Source organism: Pseudophryne corroboree, chromosome 3 (genome assembly GCF_028390025.1).
Source record: "Pseudophryne corroboree isolate aPseCor3 chromosome 3, aPseCor3.hap2, whole genome shotgun sequence".
In the NCBI taxonomy this organism is placed as follows: Eukaryota; Metazoa; Chordata; class Amphibia; order Anura; family Myobatrachidae; genus Pseudophryne; species Pseudophryne corroboree.
This window is the reverse complement of record NC_086446.1, coordinates 697,513,597-697,529,559: the sequence shown is the minus strand read 5'-3', so window position 1 is coordinate 697,529,559 and position 15,963 is coordinate 697,513,597. Positions and strand designations below refer to the sequence as shown.

The window sequence follows — 15,963 nt, the reverse complement described above, 5'->3', positions numbered from 1 at the left end:
ACCGTGTCCTTTAATAAAGTGTCCAACAATAAACAATGGCAAGAAATGTTAATAAAATTAGCAGACTGCTAAAGTACTGAGAATTGTTTAATGGAAACATAATCCTGACTTGTAAGTGCTTGGTGACCACCCTATGCATATACACAGACTTTCAAGATGCCAGCTGTGAATAGGACTTGGCAGTTATTGGATAATGTGCTTCGAATCCCCCAGCAATAGGGGGGATGGGGAGGGAAGGGGGGGGGGGGGTTGTTTACACATTTCAGCATGCAGCCTCCTGAAGTGCACTAAGTAATGAACACCTAAAGGCCGCAAAAGGCATCAAAGGCGTAGAAACAGGATGTCTCTCCAGTGTCCCCTAGTGGCTGTGAAAAACTAATCAAAGTGTGGGCAGAAGACCCCATGGGCACTGTACCAAACTGATCCTACTGGTAAATCCTTTTCTCGTAGCCCATAAGGGATATTGGGGACACATTAGTACGATGGGTATAGACAAGGTCCAAAGGAGCCAGTGCACTTTAAATTTCTTCCACTGGGTGTGCTGGCTTCTCCCCTCTATGCCCCACTCCTACAGGAAGTTATAGGTAAAACAGTGCCCGAAGGAGAAAGGAAATACTTGAGAGAAGGAACATAACGAGAAGTGTGGCGAGATTTATACACCAGCACACCATAACACAACTGGGCCAGCAACAGCTAGCAACATTAATAGCAACGGCTGAACATGTAACACATAACAGAGAACCTGCAGAAAGTCACCGCACAGAGGCGGGCGCCCAATGGGGTCATTCAGAGTTGATCGCTCACTAGCAGGTTTTAGCAGCTGTGCAAACGCAGCATAGTCGCCGCCCACGGGGGAGTGTATTTTCGCTTTGCAGGTGTGAACACCTGTGCAGCAGAGCGCCTGCAAACATTTTGTGCAAAACAAGACCAGCCCTGTAGTTACTTATCCTGTGCGATGATTGCTGCGACGAGTGACACAGTAATGACATCACATACCTGCCCAGCAAATGCCCGGTCACACCTGCGTTTTTCCAAACACTCCCAGAAAACGGTCAGTTGACACCCAGAAACGTCTTCTTCCTGTCAATCTCCTTGCGTTCGGCTGTGCGATTGGAATCGTCGCTAGAACCAGTGCAAAACCACAAAGGACTTCGTACCCGTACGATGCACGTGCGCATTGCGGTGCATGCGTAGATTAGCCATTTTTACACTGATCGCTACGCAGCGAACAATGGCAGCTAGCGATCAACTCGGAATGACCCCCAATATACCTTATTGACTACGAGAAGTTGAAAGGGTCTGGCATGGAACCGTCCATACTGAATGGCCTCGTACAAGACTACCATCTTTCCCAACAATCTTATGCAAAGATGAATGGAAACTCGAGTCGGTCGGAGAACCATGCAAACCATTTCCTGGAGAGTTCTCACTTTGTCCTCTGGCAGGAACACTTTCTGCGCTACAGTATCCAGTAGCATTCCCAGAAACAGGAGCTGCTGAGATGGCTCCATGTGGGACTTCTGTAGATTGAGGATCCACCCATGGTGTGACAGAAGGTGTATAGTGCAATCTATATGGAGCAGTAGGAGCTCCCTGGAACTCGCTTTTATCAGGAGATTGTCCAGGTAAGGGACCACGTTGACCCCCTGGACCCTGAGCTGGAACATCATTTACACCATCACCTTCGTGGACACCCTCAGAGCTGTAGACAGGCCAAAGGGTAACACCTGGATCTGTTAGTGATCGTTCAGCAGGGCGAACCTCAGATTGGCCCGATGAGGAGGCCAAATTAGGATATGGAGGAAGGCGTCCTTGATATCTAGGGACACAAGGAATTAATGACGTTCCAGGCCTGCGATCACTGCTTTTAAAGCTTCCATCTTGAAATTGAAAACCTTTAGGTAAGGATTCAAAATTGGCCACACAGACCCATCTGGTTTTGGCACAACGAACAGACTGGAGTAGTAACCTTGTCCTTGGTGTTGCAGGGGTACTGGAACAATAACTTGGGACTGGACCAACTTTGTGTTGGCCTGTAGTAGCTTAACACGCATATTTTCCAAAGCTGGTAAGCTTGATTTGAAAAACCGTTGGGGAGGGGCACCGTCGAACTCAAGCTTGTAACCCTGAGAGATAAGGCGTCCTGGCAGGAACTTTCCCAGATGTGGCTGAAGTGACATAACCGGGCTCCCATCTCGAGATCCTCCCGGAGTGGGCGGGTACCGTCATGCTGAGGTCTTCGCGGAAGCTGAAGTGGTGCACTGTTCTCGAGAGCCGCCAACGGCTGGTTTCTTAGGTTTAACCCTGGTGCCCCCAGCTGCATTTGATGCACCTCTGGCCCTAGATCGAAATATGGTAGACCGAAAGGACTGAGTAGACGGTCCCGGGTAGGCACGTCGAGCAGGCAGAGGCTCTGAGGGATGAAACGCAGATTTCTCAGCAGTAACTTTGGAGATCCATGCATCCAATTCGCCAAGGTTCAAAATGGGCCTGACCAAACCATCCGGTTTCAGTACCACGAAAAGGTTCGAATCTGTGGTTTGCAGATGAGGTGGAACTGGCACAATGACCTGTGCCTCCACCAACTTCTGCACAGCCTCTTGTAGGACAGTTCTGTCTGCCAGTAGAACTGGCATGCCTGATTTGAAAAATTGGTGAGGAGGGAGATTTTGAAATTCCAGCCTGTATCCCTGGGACACAATATCTATCACCCAGGGATCCAGGCCGGACGATACCCAGACGTGACTGAAGTGTCTGAGTCTCGCTCCCACTGGCCCCACCTCCATGCCGCGCGGTCCATCATGCGGAGGACTTTGGCATACCTGAAACAGGCTTTTGTTCCTGGGAACCTGTGGCAGCAGGTTTCCTGGATTTAGCTCAACCTCCCCTAAAGAAGGTATTGGACGGTTTGGCCTTTCTAGGCTTGTTAGGCCGAAAGGACTGTGATGCTGATGATGAAAAGGATTTCTTCGGAGCAGGTGCAGCTGAGGGAAGAAACGGAGACTTACCCGCTGTAGCTGTCGATATCCATGCATCCAAAGCTTCCCCAAAGAAAGCCTGACCTGTGTAGGGTAGGGTCCCAATGCTTTTCCTGGACCCCGCGTCGGCCGACCACTGGCGCAGCCACAGTCCCCGACAAGCTGAAACAGATATGGAAAAGATTCCCGCAGCCATGGAACCCAGGCCATAAAACCTGCTGAATCGTGAATGTTACGCAAAAACAATTCATCACCACCCTTATCCATCGTATCCAAATCCTCAAGTAAGGTGCCTGAACACTTTACTATAGTTTTTGCAATCCATGCACTAGCAATAGTGGGACGTAATATGGCCCCCGAAGCGGTGTTCATTGATTTAAGTGTATTATCAATTTTGTGATCAGCCGGCTCCTTTAAGGCAAGAGATCACAGAAAAGGCAAAACCACCTTTTTTGAGAGTCTGGACACAGATGCGTCAACAATTGCCGGGTTTTCCCATTTTTTTCTATCCTCCTCAGGGAAAGGGAACGCCACCTGGACCCTTTTAGGTATCTGGAATTTTTTCTCAGGGTTTTCCCATGCTCTCTCAAATATTGCATTAATTCCTTTGACGCAGGGAAAGTTAGCGAGGCTCTCTTATTTTCAGTGAAATAAGCCTCCTCAACCTGCTCAGGTGTAGGGTATCAGTAATATTCAACACATCCCTGATAGCCTCTATCATCAATTGCACCCCCTTTGCAAGAGAGGCAGACCCCCGCAACACATCCCATTTACTGTCTGTGGTGTCAGAATCGGTATCCGTGTCATCTTGCGTGACATGAACAAGCGCACGTTTGTGGGGGTATATAGCGGAGCGTCCTGAGGTACCAGAATCGGGCCATACTGCCATAGAGTTCTGTAATACCTGGGTTGCATATTCATTACTTGCAACCCTGTGATCTGATAATCCAAGATTTGATAGAGGAAAACCACTCAGGTTCCCTTGCTGGTATCTGTGCTAAACCAGTGCTATCCTGATTACATGGAATGGGATCATCCTGGAGGACATTCTCCGCAGCATATGACACAGTGTCCCTGGACATAGCTAAAGGAGAACATCAAACACTCCACACACACGGAGGGGACAGAGTCCCCCCCCCCCCCCCCTCAAGAATGGCAAGAGACACAGATTGGAGCCAACCCACACACAGCGCTTCTATCCAAAGGGAGACCCCTTTTCAGCACCGACTGTGCAACTTAATAGGATACACAGTCGTATTGCAGCCTCCCCCCCTTCTACCGTTTACAGATAGCTGGAGTTGCTGTGGAGGGACCTGTTTCTCCTGATCTGCGCTGTGCAGGCAGGAAAATGGCGCTGAACGCTGCTGTGTTTGCGAGGAGAAGCTCCGCCCCCAAAATGGCGCCGTCTTCCCGCTCTTCATAGGATTATACTGGCCTGAGGATTTAGTGCTGGCTGAGATCCGGGGACCCCGACAGGCTTTTGGACCAGTGTAGGGTGTAGCGCTGGCTCAGGGCGTCCATCACAGCGCTGCACCATGTACAGTTGAGCCTACCCTGCTGCTGCCATCTTCAAACCGACCCCCCGCTTACTAGTGGGGTCGGTGCCTCACTCGCCACAGATTCTTCAGCTCTGTAAGGGGATGGCGGCATGCTGCTGGGGTGAGTAATCCCCTGCGGCGGGGAACGATCTGACCCCTCAGGAGCTCAAAGTCCTGTCAGCGGAGTAAGTGGCTCAGACCCCGCAGAGCGGACACTACTCCTCCCCCTTAGTCCCACGCTGCAGGGAGGCTGTTGCCAGCAGCCTCCTTGTAAAATAAAAAAACTCTAAAATAACATTTTACTAGAAAAGCTATGGAGAGCTCCCCTAGTTGTGACCGGCTCCTCCGGGCACATTATCTAAATTGAGTTTGGTAGTAGGGGCATAGAGGGAGGAGCCAGCCCACACTCTTACACTCGTGCCAATGGCTCCTGGTGGACCCATCTATACCCCATGGTACTACTGTGGACCCCAGCATCCTCTAGGACGTAAGAGAAAGAAAGATAATTCTTTGCAGGAGTTTAATTTTCAACAGTGCAATAGATTCAGGTAATCATATGCCCTATTTAATTAAATCTTACTTCATCTGAAACAAAATCCCCAAATCGGTCTAATGCAAAGACACACAGGAGGCGGATAGCCAAATCCTCAAGCCATTCTTGATGCTGCTGCTCCATCTGCAGAAGACAGAAAGAAAAAAAAAGTAATGCTCGTCATTTACCACACAATAAAAAGATCTGCATGATTAGATTTTCCTTCAATAAAAAGCTTTGTTCACCTTTAGAAGTTGTACAGAGTTCTTCACACATGAACTTACACTAGACAGAAGGCGACTTTGAACATATAGATAGATTGCCATAATGCACGGGTGCTTAGTTTACACAGCCAAGTCTCATGATTGGCCATTCTCTACTCCAGTTACTCAGCAACCCTACATTCACCACCACCCACTGGCTTACCTAGCTCACACTAAGTCATGGGCCTCCTGTCCTCTTCTAACCTGCCTCTGGTCTACTTTCTCTCCTTATATCCATTGCCTTGGTTCCACGCTTCTACCCCATATCCATGTGCACCCATGGTGACATTTTTCACCCAGATGCTCACCATTACTCAATATTGCAGTACATGATACAGAAGGAACCTCTTGAGCAGCTGTACTATTCTGTAGAGAAACCTCTCAGTTGCTGTAATAATTGCTGCAGGGTTACCAGGATATTTCCAAAACTATAAGAATTAGTTTGCAATAAATTGTTCTCTGTAGCTCACCATCCCTCTAAGGAGTACAGGGATGTAGGTTATAAATTGTGGAGAATGACAGAGGAACCATTATGCTAAACTTACAGACCTGGTTTAGAACAAGAACATGGTGCCAATTTGGGGGACAGCAGATCGTTCAGTATACGGTCACCCTGTGCACAAATTTTCTTGTACATATCAGATTAGCTTTCGGTCCAATAGGTTTTTATTACAACCGCAGTTTGACCTAATATATATATTTTTTTTTAATAAGACCTGTATTTCTAGCGTTCCTACACAGCTTCTGTAATCATTGATACCCTTTAATTTTACCTCTTCAGGTGTGCTGTCAGCAATCCTGCCTCCACTTTTACCATGTGCCTTGAGAATCTCCCTGAGACCAGTGCCAGCACCATGCCGCACCTTAACAGATCAATACAAAAAAGGAAAAGAAAAAAATACAAATTGTGTAAATGTAAGTTTTTTTTTTGTTTTTTTTTGTTTTTTAACGTTAGTTAGTATGTGTTCATATTAAGCTTCAAAGCAAGAGAATTGCTTTTAAAAAGGATGTACACAATTCAAATCAATAAGGCTTCAACTCACCTCCCAAGATGGGTTAAACAGATCATTACAAAGCTCTTCACAAAAACTCTCCAGGGGCCACTCTTTTGTCTAAAGGAGAAGGTGAGAGAAACCTTCAGCAGTTATTTTCAAAGTCAGCAGAGTGTAGAAAAATGTACTGTCACAGAGTTGGCTCATCAAGAGCTGCATTCACATCTTCATTAATCTCAGGTGGGAGAGCACTTTGAAAACGCCAAAGCAAAATATAAGCAAAACTACAGCCACATACAAACATTATCTTTTATATTTTAACTAGTGCATGTGAAACCAGTAAAAGCAAAAATGAAAGGAAAGTCAATGAATGTTAACAGCAGGGATCTACTTTGCCCTCATAAATAAACTGCTCAAATCATATGACTTAATATAGTAAAAATGTCAGAGTTGTGTTTCAGAGACTATTCTTGAAAAACAGATGAAGAGGAGAGAGTGGAGAAGAAAGGAAAAAAGAAAAAAAAAAAAAAGATAAGACACAAGAAGCCAAAATCTGGACTTTTAAAGTCCTTTCTACAGACAACTGTGTATGGACAAGAGGTGTACCGAATATAAAAAAAAAAAAAAACTACTGTACTCCTTCCCTATCACATCAGCCTATGTCCGATTTCAACCCTGCATGCTATTTTTTTTACCCTGAGGGGATTGGATTCCTGGCCATGTTCATGGTCTAAAAAAACATCCTCAGTTAGCACTTTAGCCCAAAAAAGCACGGTTTCTACAGCTATGGTGCATCTGGAAAATATTTCACAGCGCTTCACTTTTTCCACATTTTATGTTACAGCCTCATTCCAAAATGGAATAAATTAATTTTCTCCCTCAAAATTCTACACACACACACACACACACACACAAACACACACACACAATACTCAATAATGACAATGTGAAAAAAGTTGTGATTTTTGCAAATTAAAAAATAAGAAATCACATGTACACTGATCATCCTACAATTTAATTGGAGTCCACCTGTGGTAAATTCAGCTGATTGGACATGATTTGGAAAGGCACACACCTGTCTATATAAGGTCCCACACTTGACAGGGAATGTCTGAGCACAAACCAAGCATGAAGTCAAAGGAATTGTCTGTAGACCTCCAAGACAGGATTGTCTCGAGACACAAATCTGGGGAAGGGTACAAAAAAATGTCTGCTGCTTTGAAGGTCCCGATGAGCACCGAGGCCTCCATCATCCATAAAAGGAAGACCTTCAGAACCAATAGGACTCTTCCTAGAGCTGGCCGGCCGTCTAAACTGAGCGATCGGGGAAGTAGGGCCCTAGTCAGGGAGCAGACCAAGAACCCGATGGTCACTCTGTCAGAGCTACAGCATTACTCTGTGGAAAGAGAACCTTCCAGAAGGACAACCATATCTGCAGCAATCCACCAATCAAGCCTGTATGGTAGAGTGGCCAGACGGAAGCCACGCCTTAGTAAAAAGCACATGGCAGCCCGCTGGAGTTTGCCAAAACGCACCAGAAGGACTCAGACCATGAGAAACAAAATTCTCTGGCTTGATGAGACAAAGATTGAACTCTTTGGCATGAATGCCAGAGGTCATACTTGGAGGAAACCAGGCACCGCTCATCACCAGGCCAATACCATCCCTACAGTGAAGCATGGTGGTGGCAGCATCATGCTGTGGGGATGTTTTTAAGGGACAGGAACTGGGAGACTAATAAGGCTAGAGAGAAAGATGAATGCAGCAATGTACAGAGACATCCTGGATGAAAACCTGATACAGAGCGCTCTTGACCTCAGACTGGGGCGACTGCTTATCTTTCAGCAGGACAACCACCCTAAGCACACAGTCAAAATATCAAAAGCGTGGCTTCAGGACAACTCTGTGAATGTTCTTGAGTGGCCCAGCCAGAGCCCAGACTTGACTCCGATTGAACATCTCTGGAAAGATCAGAAAATGGCTGTGCACTGACGCTTCCCATCCAGCCTGATGGATATGCAAAGAGGAATGGGCGAAACTGCCCAAAGATAGGTGTGCCAAGCTTGTGGCATCATATTCAAAAAGACTTGAGGCTGTAATTGCTGCCAAAAAAGGTGCATCAAAGTATTGAGCAAAGGCTGTCAATACTTATGTCTTAGATTTTTTTAAAGTTTTTATAAATTTGCAAAAATAAAAAAAATGTAAAAAAAACACAACAACTTTCACGTTGTCATTATGGGGTATGGTGTGTAGAATTTAGAGGGAAAAAATAAGAATTTACTCACCGGTAATTCTATTTCTCGTAGTCCGTAGTGGATGCTGGGAACTCCGAAAGGACCATGGGGAATAGCGGGCTCCGAAGGAGGCTGGGCACTCTAGAAAGATTTAGGACTACCTGGTGTGCACTGGCTCCTCCCACTATGACCCTCCTCCAAGCCTCAGTTAGGACACTGTGCCCGGACGAGCGTACACAATAAGGAAGGATTTTGAATCCCGGGTAAGACTCATACCAGCCACACCAATCACACCGTACAACTCGTGATATGAATCCCAGTTAACAGTATGAAACAACTGAGCCTCTCAACAGATGGCTCAACAATAACCCGATTTAGTTAACAATAACTATGTACAAGTATTGCAGATAAACCGCACTTGGGATGGGCGCCCAGCATCCACTACGGACTACGAGAAATAGAATTACCGGTGAGTAAATTCTTATTTTCTCTAACGTCCTAGTGGATGCTGGGAACTCCGAAAGGACCATGGGGATTATACCAAAGCTCCCAAACGGGCGGGAGAGTGCGGATGACTCTGCAGCACCGAATGAGAGAACTCCAGGTCCTCCTCAGCCAGGGTATCAAATTTGTAGAATTTTGCAAACGTGTTTGCCCCTGACCAAGTAGCTGCTCGGCAAAGTTGTAAAGCCGAGACCCCTCGGGCAGCCGCCCAAGATGAGCCAACCTTCCTAGTGGAATGGGCATTTACAGATTTTGGCTGTGGCAGGCCTGCCACAGAATGAGCAAGCTGAATTGTACTACAAATCCAGCGAGCAATAGTCTGCTTAGAAGCAGGAGCACCCAGCTTGTTGGGTGCATACAGGATAAACAGCGAGTCAGATTTTCTGACTCCAGCCGTCCTGGAAACATATATTTTCAGGGCCCTGACAACGTCTAGCAACTTGGAGTCCTCCAAGTCCCTAGTAGCCGCAGGCACCACAATAGGCTAGTTCAGGTGAAACGCTGACACCACCTTTGGGAGAAATTGGGGACGAGTCCTCAATTCTGCCCTATCCATATGGAAAATCAGATAAGGGCTTTTACATGATAAAGCCGCCAATTCTGACACACGCCTGGCTGAAGCCAAAGCCAGTAACATGACCACTTTCCACGTGAGATATTTCAGATCCACGGTTTTTAGTGGCTCAAACCAATGTGATTTTAAGAAACTCAACATCACGTTGAGATCCCAAGGTGCCACAGGAGGCACAAATGGGGGCTGAATATGCAGCACTCCTTTCACAAATGTCTGAACTTCAGGTACTGAAGCTAGTTCTTTTTGAAAAAAATTCGACAAAGCCGAGATCTGTACTTTAATGGAGCCTAGTTTTAGCCCCATATTAACTCCTGCTTGCAGGAAATGCAGAAATCGACCTAGTTGAAATTCCTCTCTAGTTTTTTGTTTAGGCGGGACGCCATCATGTCCACCTGTGGACGACCCCACTGATTTACAATCATTTGGAAGACTTCTGGATGAAGTCCCCACTCTCCCGGGTGGAGGTCGTGCCTGCTGAGAAAGTCTGCTTCCCAGTTGTCCACTCCCGGGATGAACACTGCTGACAGTGCTAGTACATGATTTTCCGCCCATCGGAGAATCCTTGTGGCTTCTGCCATTGCCATCCTGCTTCTTGTGCCGCCCTGTCGATTCACATGGGCGACTGCCGTGATGTTGTCTGACTGGATCAGCACCGGCTGGTGTAGGAGCAGGGATTTTGCTTGACTTAGGGCATTGTAAATGGCCCTTAGTTCCAGAATATTTATGTGAAGGGAAGTCTCCTGACTTGACCATAGTCCTTGGAAGTTTCTTCCCTTTGTGACTGCCCCCCAGCCTCGTAGGCTGGCATCCGTGGTCACCAGGACCCAGTCCTGTATGCCGAATCTGCGGCCCTCCAAAAGATGAGCACTCTGCAGCCACCACAGAAGAGACACCCTGGTTCTTGGGGACAGGGTTATCAAGCGATGCATCTGAAGATGCGATCCGGACCACTTGTCCAACAGGTCCCACTGAAAAATCCTGGCATGGAACCTGCCGAATGGAATTGCTTTGTAAGAAGCTACAATCTTTCCCAGGACCCGCGTGCAGTGATGCACCGATACCTGTTTTGGTTTTAGGAGGTCTCTGACTAGAGAAGACAACTCCCTGGCTTTCTCCTCCGGGAGAAACACTGTTTTCTGGACTGTGTCCAGAATCATTCCCAGGAACATTAGACGTGTCGTCGGGACCAGCTGTGACTTTGGGATATTAAGAATCCAGCCGTGCTGGCGCAGCACTTCCTGAGATAGTGCTACTCCCACTAACAACTGTTCCTTGGATCGTGCCTTTATTAGGAGATCGTCCAAGTATGGGATAATTAAAACTCCCTTTTTTCGAAGGAGTATCATCATTTCCGCCATAACCTTGGTAAATACCCTCGGTGCCGTGGAGAGTCCAAACGGCAGCGTCTGGAATTGGTAATGGCAATCCTGTACCACAAATCTGAGGTACTCCTGGTGAGGATGGTAAATGGGGACATGCAGGTAAGCATCCTTGATGTCCAGGGATACCATGTAATCCCCCTCCTCCAGGCTTGCAATAACCGCCCTGAGCGATTCCATCTTGAACTTGAATTTTTTTATGTATATGTTCAAGGATTTCAAATTTAAAATGGGTTTCACCGAACCGTCCGGTTTCGGCACCACAAATAGTGTGGAATAGTAACCCCGGCCTTGTTGAAGTAGGGGTACCTTGATTATCACCTGCTGGGAATACAGCTTGTGAATCGCTGCTAGCACCGCCTCCCTGCCTGAGGGAGCAATCGGCAAGGCAGATTTTAGGAACCGGTGGGGTGGAGCCGCCTCGAATTCCAGCTTGTACCCCTGAGATACTATTTGAAGGATCCAGGGATCCACCTGTGAGCGAGCCCACTGATCGCTGAATTTCATGAGGCGGGCCCCCACCGTACCTGGCTCCGCCTGTGGAGCCCCACCGTCATGCGGCGGACTTGGAAGAGGAAGCGGGGGAGGACTTTTGCTCCTGGGAACCTGCTGTTTGTTGCAGCCTTTTCCCCCTACCTCTGCCTCTAGAGAGAAGACACCCTCCTTTTCCCCGCTTGTTTTTCTGGGTCCGAAAGGACTGTACCTGATAAAATGGCGCCTTCTTAGGCTGTGAGGGGACATGGGCTAAAAATGCTGACTTCCCAGACGTTGCTGTGGAAACTAGGTCGGAGAGACCATCCCCAAATAATTCCTCCCCCTTATAAGGCAAAACTTCCATGTGCCTTTTGGAATCTGCATCTCCAGTCCACTGGCGAGTCCATAAGCATCTCCTAGCAGAGATGGACAATGCACTTATTTTAGATGCCAGCCGGCAGACTTCCCTCTGTGCATCCCTCATATATAAGACTGAGTCTTTGATATGGTCAATTGTTAGCAGAATCGTGTCTCTGTCTAGTGTGTCAATATTTTCTGACAGTTTATCCGACCACGCAGCGGCAGCACTGCACATCCATGCTGACGCAATAGCTGGTCTAAGTATAATGCCTGAGTGTGTATATACAGACTTCAGGATCGCCTCCTGCTTTCTATCAGCAGGTTCCTTAAGGGCGGCCGTATCCCGAGACGGTAGTGCCACCTTTTTAGACAAACGTGTGAGCGCTTTATCCACTCTAGGAGGTGTTTCCCAACGTAACCTATCCTCTGGCGGGAAAGGGAACGCCATTAGTACCTTCTTAGGAATTACCAATTTCTTATCAGGGGAAGCACACGCTTCTTCACACACTTCATTTAATTCATCTGACGGGGGAAAAACTACAGGTAGTTTTTTCTCCCCAAACATAATACCCTTTTTTGTGGTACCTGGATGTAAATCAGAGATATTTAACACCTCTTTCATTGCCTCAATCATGCAGTGAATGGCCTTCATGGGCATTAAATTTGACTCCTCGTCGTCGACACTGGTGTCAGTATCCGTGTCGACATCTACTTGTGCCATCTGAGATAGCGGGCGTTTCAGAGCCCCTGATGACTTTTGAGACACCTGGACAGGCACGAGCTGAGAACTCGGCTGTCCCGCAGTCGGCATGTCTTCAAATTTCTTATGTAATGAGTCTATACGTGCACTCATTTCTTTCCATAAGCACATCCACTCAGGTGTCTGCCCCCCAGGGGGTGACATCCCTTCTAAAGGCATCTGCTCCGCCTCCACCTCATTATCCTCATCAAACATGTCGACACAGCCGTACCGACACACTCCACACACACAGGGAATGCTCAATATAGAGGACAGGACCCACAAAAGCCCTTTGGGGGGACAGAGTGAGAGTATGCCAGCACACACCAGAGCGCTATATAAGGCAGGGACTAACTGAGTTATGTCCCTTATAGCTGCTTTTTAATATAAACTATATACTGCGCCAAATTAAATGCCCCCCCTCTCTCTTTTTTACCCTTTTCTGTAGAGTAGTCTGCAGGGGAGAGCCAGGGAGCTTCCTTCCAGCGGAACTGTGAGGGAAAAATGGCGCCCAGTGTGCTGAGGGAGATAGCTCCGCCCCTTTTCCGCGGCCTATTCTCCCGCGCTTTTTTTTCTGGATTCTGGCAGGGGTATTTACCTCATATATAGCCCCTGGGGCTATATATTGAGGTATTTTTGCCAGCCAAGGTGTTTTTATTGCTGCCTCAGGGCGCCCCCCCCCAGCGCCCTGCACCCTCAGTGACCGGAGTGTGAAGTGTGAGAGGAGCAATGGCGCACAGCTGCAGTGCTGTGCGCTACCTTGGTGAAGACTGATGTCTTCATGCCGCCGATTTTCCAGACCATCTTCTTGCTTCTGGCTCTGTAAGGGGGACGGCGGCGCGGCTCCGGGACCGAACATCAAGGCTGGGCCTGCGGTCGATCCCTCTGGAGCTAATGGTGTCCAGTAGCCTAAGAAGCCCAATCCGGCTGCAAGCAGGCGAGTTCGCTTCTTCTCCCCTTAGTCCCTCGCTGCAGTGAGCCTGTTGCCAGCAGGTCTCACTGAAAATAATAAACCTAAGACTATCTTTCTTCTAAGAGCTCAGGAGAGCCCCTAGTGTGCATCCAACCTCGGCCAGGCACAAAATCTAACTGAGGCTTGGAGGAGGGTCATAGTGGGAGGAGCCAGTGCACACCAGGTAGTCCTAAATCTTTCTAGAGCGCCCAGCCTCCTTCGGAGCCCGCTATTCCCCATGGTCCTTTCGGAGTTCCCAGCATCCACTAGGACGTTAGAGAAAATGAATTTATTCCATTTTGGAATAAGGCTGTAAAATAACATGTGGAAAAAGTGAAGCGCTGTGAATAATGTCTGGATGCACTGTACACCGCTAAATCCAGCCTAGCCAAGCCTTGGTGGGAAAAAATGGACCATTGTTTAGAATGCCATCCTTTATAGGCAGCCTGCCAGGAAGTTCTGCCATCATGCTTAAAAATATTTTTCCAACAGATCTATCCAATAATTGCGCAAACACACCTAGAGTGGCAGCCTGTGGATACACCAGGGATTTTCACCAATCTCCCAATAGAATAAACAAAACGTGAACCACAATGGTCTGCAACCACACGTGAATTCCCAGTCATTCTATGAGAAACACCCTCAAGTGGGACAAAGCTCTTACTCTTAAAGAAGGCTCAGTTTATATTGCGATCAATTTCAATTTCTCAGAATTCCTCCTCCTCTTTCATATTGATATGGCTGGGAAGTCCATCTTTATTCAGTACACATACTCCATACTCCTTATTCAATATAACACTAACATGTGACTAAAAATAGCACGTGAGAGTACCATATTGAATAAGGAATGTGGAAATATGGAGGAGGAATTCTGTAAAGCCGAAAGGAGGATTTTGGTACCTACCGATAAATCCCTTTTTCAGAAGCCATAGGGGGACACTAGCACGTAGAGTCGACGCTAGGGTATAGACAGTGGCTACAGGGAGCTGGTCACTTTAAATTAACAAGTGACAAAAGCTCCTCCCCCTCTATCCCCCTCCAGTTTAAAAGGAACAGAGAGGAGACAGGAACAAAAACAGAAATAGACGGGGGAGAACACACAATTTTTATTCAAAACCAATCAACAATGAAGGCAAGAGAACAGCGACAGGCGGGCAGCCAGTGTCCCCAATGGCTTCCGAAAAAGGGATTTATCGGTAAGTACCAGAATCCTCCTTTTTCAAACAGCCACTAAGGGACACGGGCACATAGAGTAGACCAGGCATTCCCAACCACGGTCCTCAAGGCACACCAACAGTGCAGGTTTTAGTGATATCCAGGCTGCAGCACAGATGGTTAAATCAAAATAACTGAGGTACTAATTAAGTCACCTGTGCTGAAGCCTGGATATCACAAAAACCTGCACTGTTGGTGTGCCTTGAGGACCGTGGTTGGGAATGCCTGGAGTAGACGCTGGGGACGTCCCATAGTTTCCCCCCCTGGGCGGGAGAGCGCTGAGGAACCTGTAAAACCAGACCGCTAAACTTTGGAGCTGAGGCCACAAACTTAGCAAACCTGTATAAAACGTAGGAAACGTATGAATACTAGACCAAGTGGCTGCTCGCCAAATTTGAGACGTGGTAGCCCCCTCGATTAGTGGCCCACGACACCCCCATTGAACGTGTAGCGTGAGCAGAAATTGATAATGAAGAACATCATAAAGCATCAGACTTTCATAAAGATGCTGTCCGGTTGCCGTAAATTTTCAAAGCCTGCACCACATCCAGAGTAGAAGGCATTCCAGAATCTTCTTGCAAGGACAGAACCACAATAGACTGATTGATTTGAAAAGCAGAAATATAATCGTTACCTATTTCTCCTAAGTCCACAGGATAACATTGGGATATGAGGCTGTGACAGCGGACTGGCACCAAACGATCAAAGCTTTCGGCCTCCCAGCATGCAACGGGCTCATCCCTATAATCACCACCTCCTGGCTCAGGCAAATCAATTGTTTTTACCAAAGCTCAAGGCAGGAGCATCATAGAGAGCCCTAATCAGGCAAGAAGAACCCACATGCAACACCCTTCCGTACAAGAAGGAAAAGGTTAGTAAGTGAAAGGATCCTCAAATCAGGTGAGTCAGGGTGGGATCCCTGTGGACTTAGAAGAAATAGTATTATCAACGGTAAGTCTACCATAACGATTATTTCTCTGGCAGTGTCTACAGGTTATCCACAGGATAACATTGGGATGTCCCTAAGCAATTTAGTGGTGGGGATGCTTTTGATTGGACAGGAAAATTCTTTGCCCGAATTCAGCGTCCTGAGAGTCAAAGGTATCCAAAATGTCCAATGAATGCTTTAATGGAAGACCATGTGGCTGCCTTACATATCTGTTCTGCTGAAGCACCACGTTGTAAGGTAGGTCCATCATGGGCAGCACAAGCAGAGTGAGCAGAGACAT

At 47.3% G+C, this 15,963-nt stretch overlaps 1 protein-coding gene across 2 annotated transcripts in view; it reads right to left on the bottom strand.

Moving 5' to 3' along the window:
- Window positions 1-15,963, bottom strand: part of BTAF1 (B-TFIID TATA-box binding protein associated factor 1) — a 324,567-nt gene that overhangs the window by 193,024 nt on the left and 115,580 nt on the right. For both annotated transcript variants that reach the window (XM_063962035.1, XM_063962034.1), the window contains exons 8-10: window positions 6,355-6,423; window positions 6,085-6,174; window positions 5,097-5,192 (exon numbers count right to left, since the gene is read on the bottom strand). In XM_063962035.1, coding sequence (XP_063818105.1) covers window positions 5,097-5,192; window positions 6,085-6,174; window positions 6,355-6,423 — 255 coding nt within the window. The remainder of the gene's footprint in view (window positions 1-5,096; window positions 5,193-6,084; window positions 6,175-6,354; window positions 6,424-15,963) is intronic.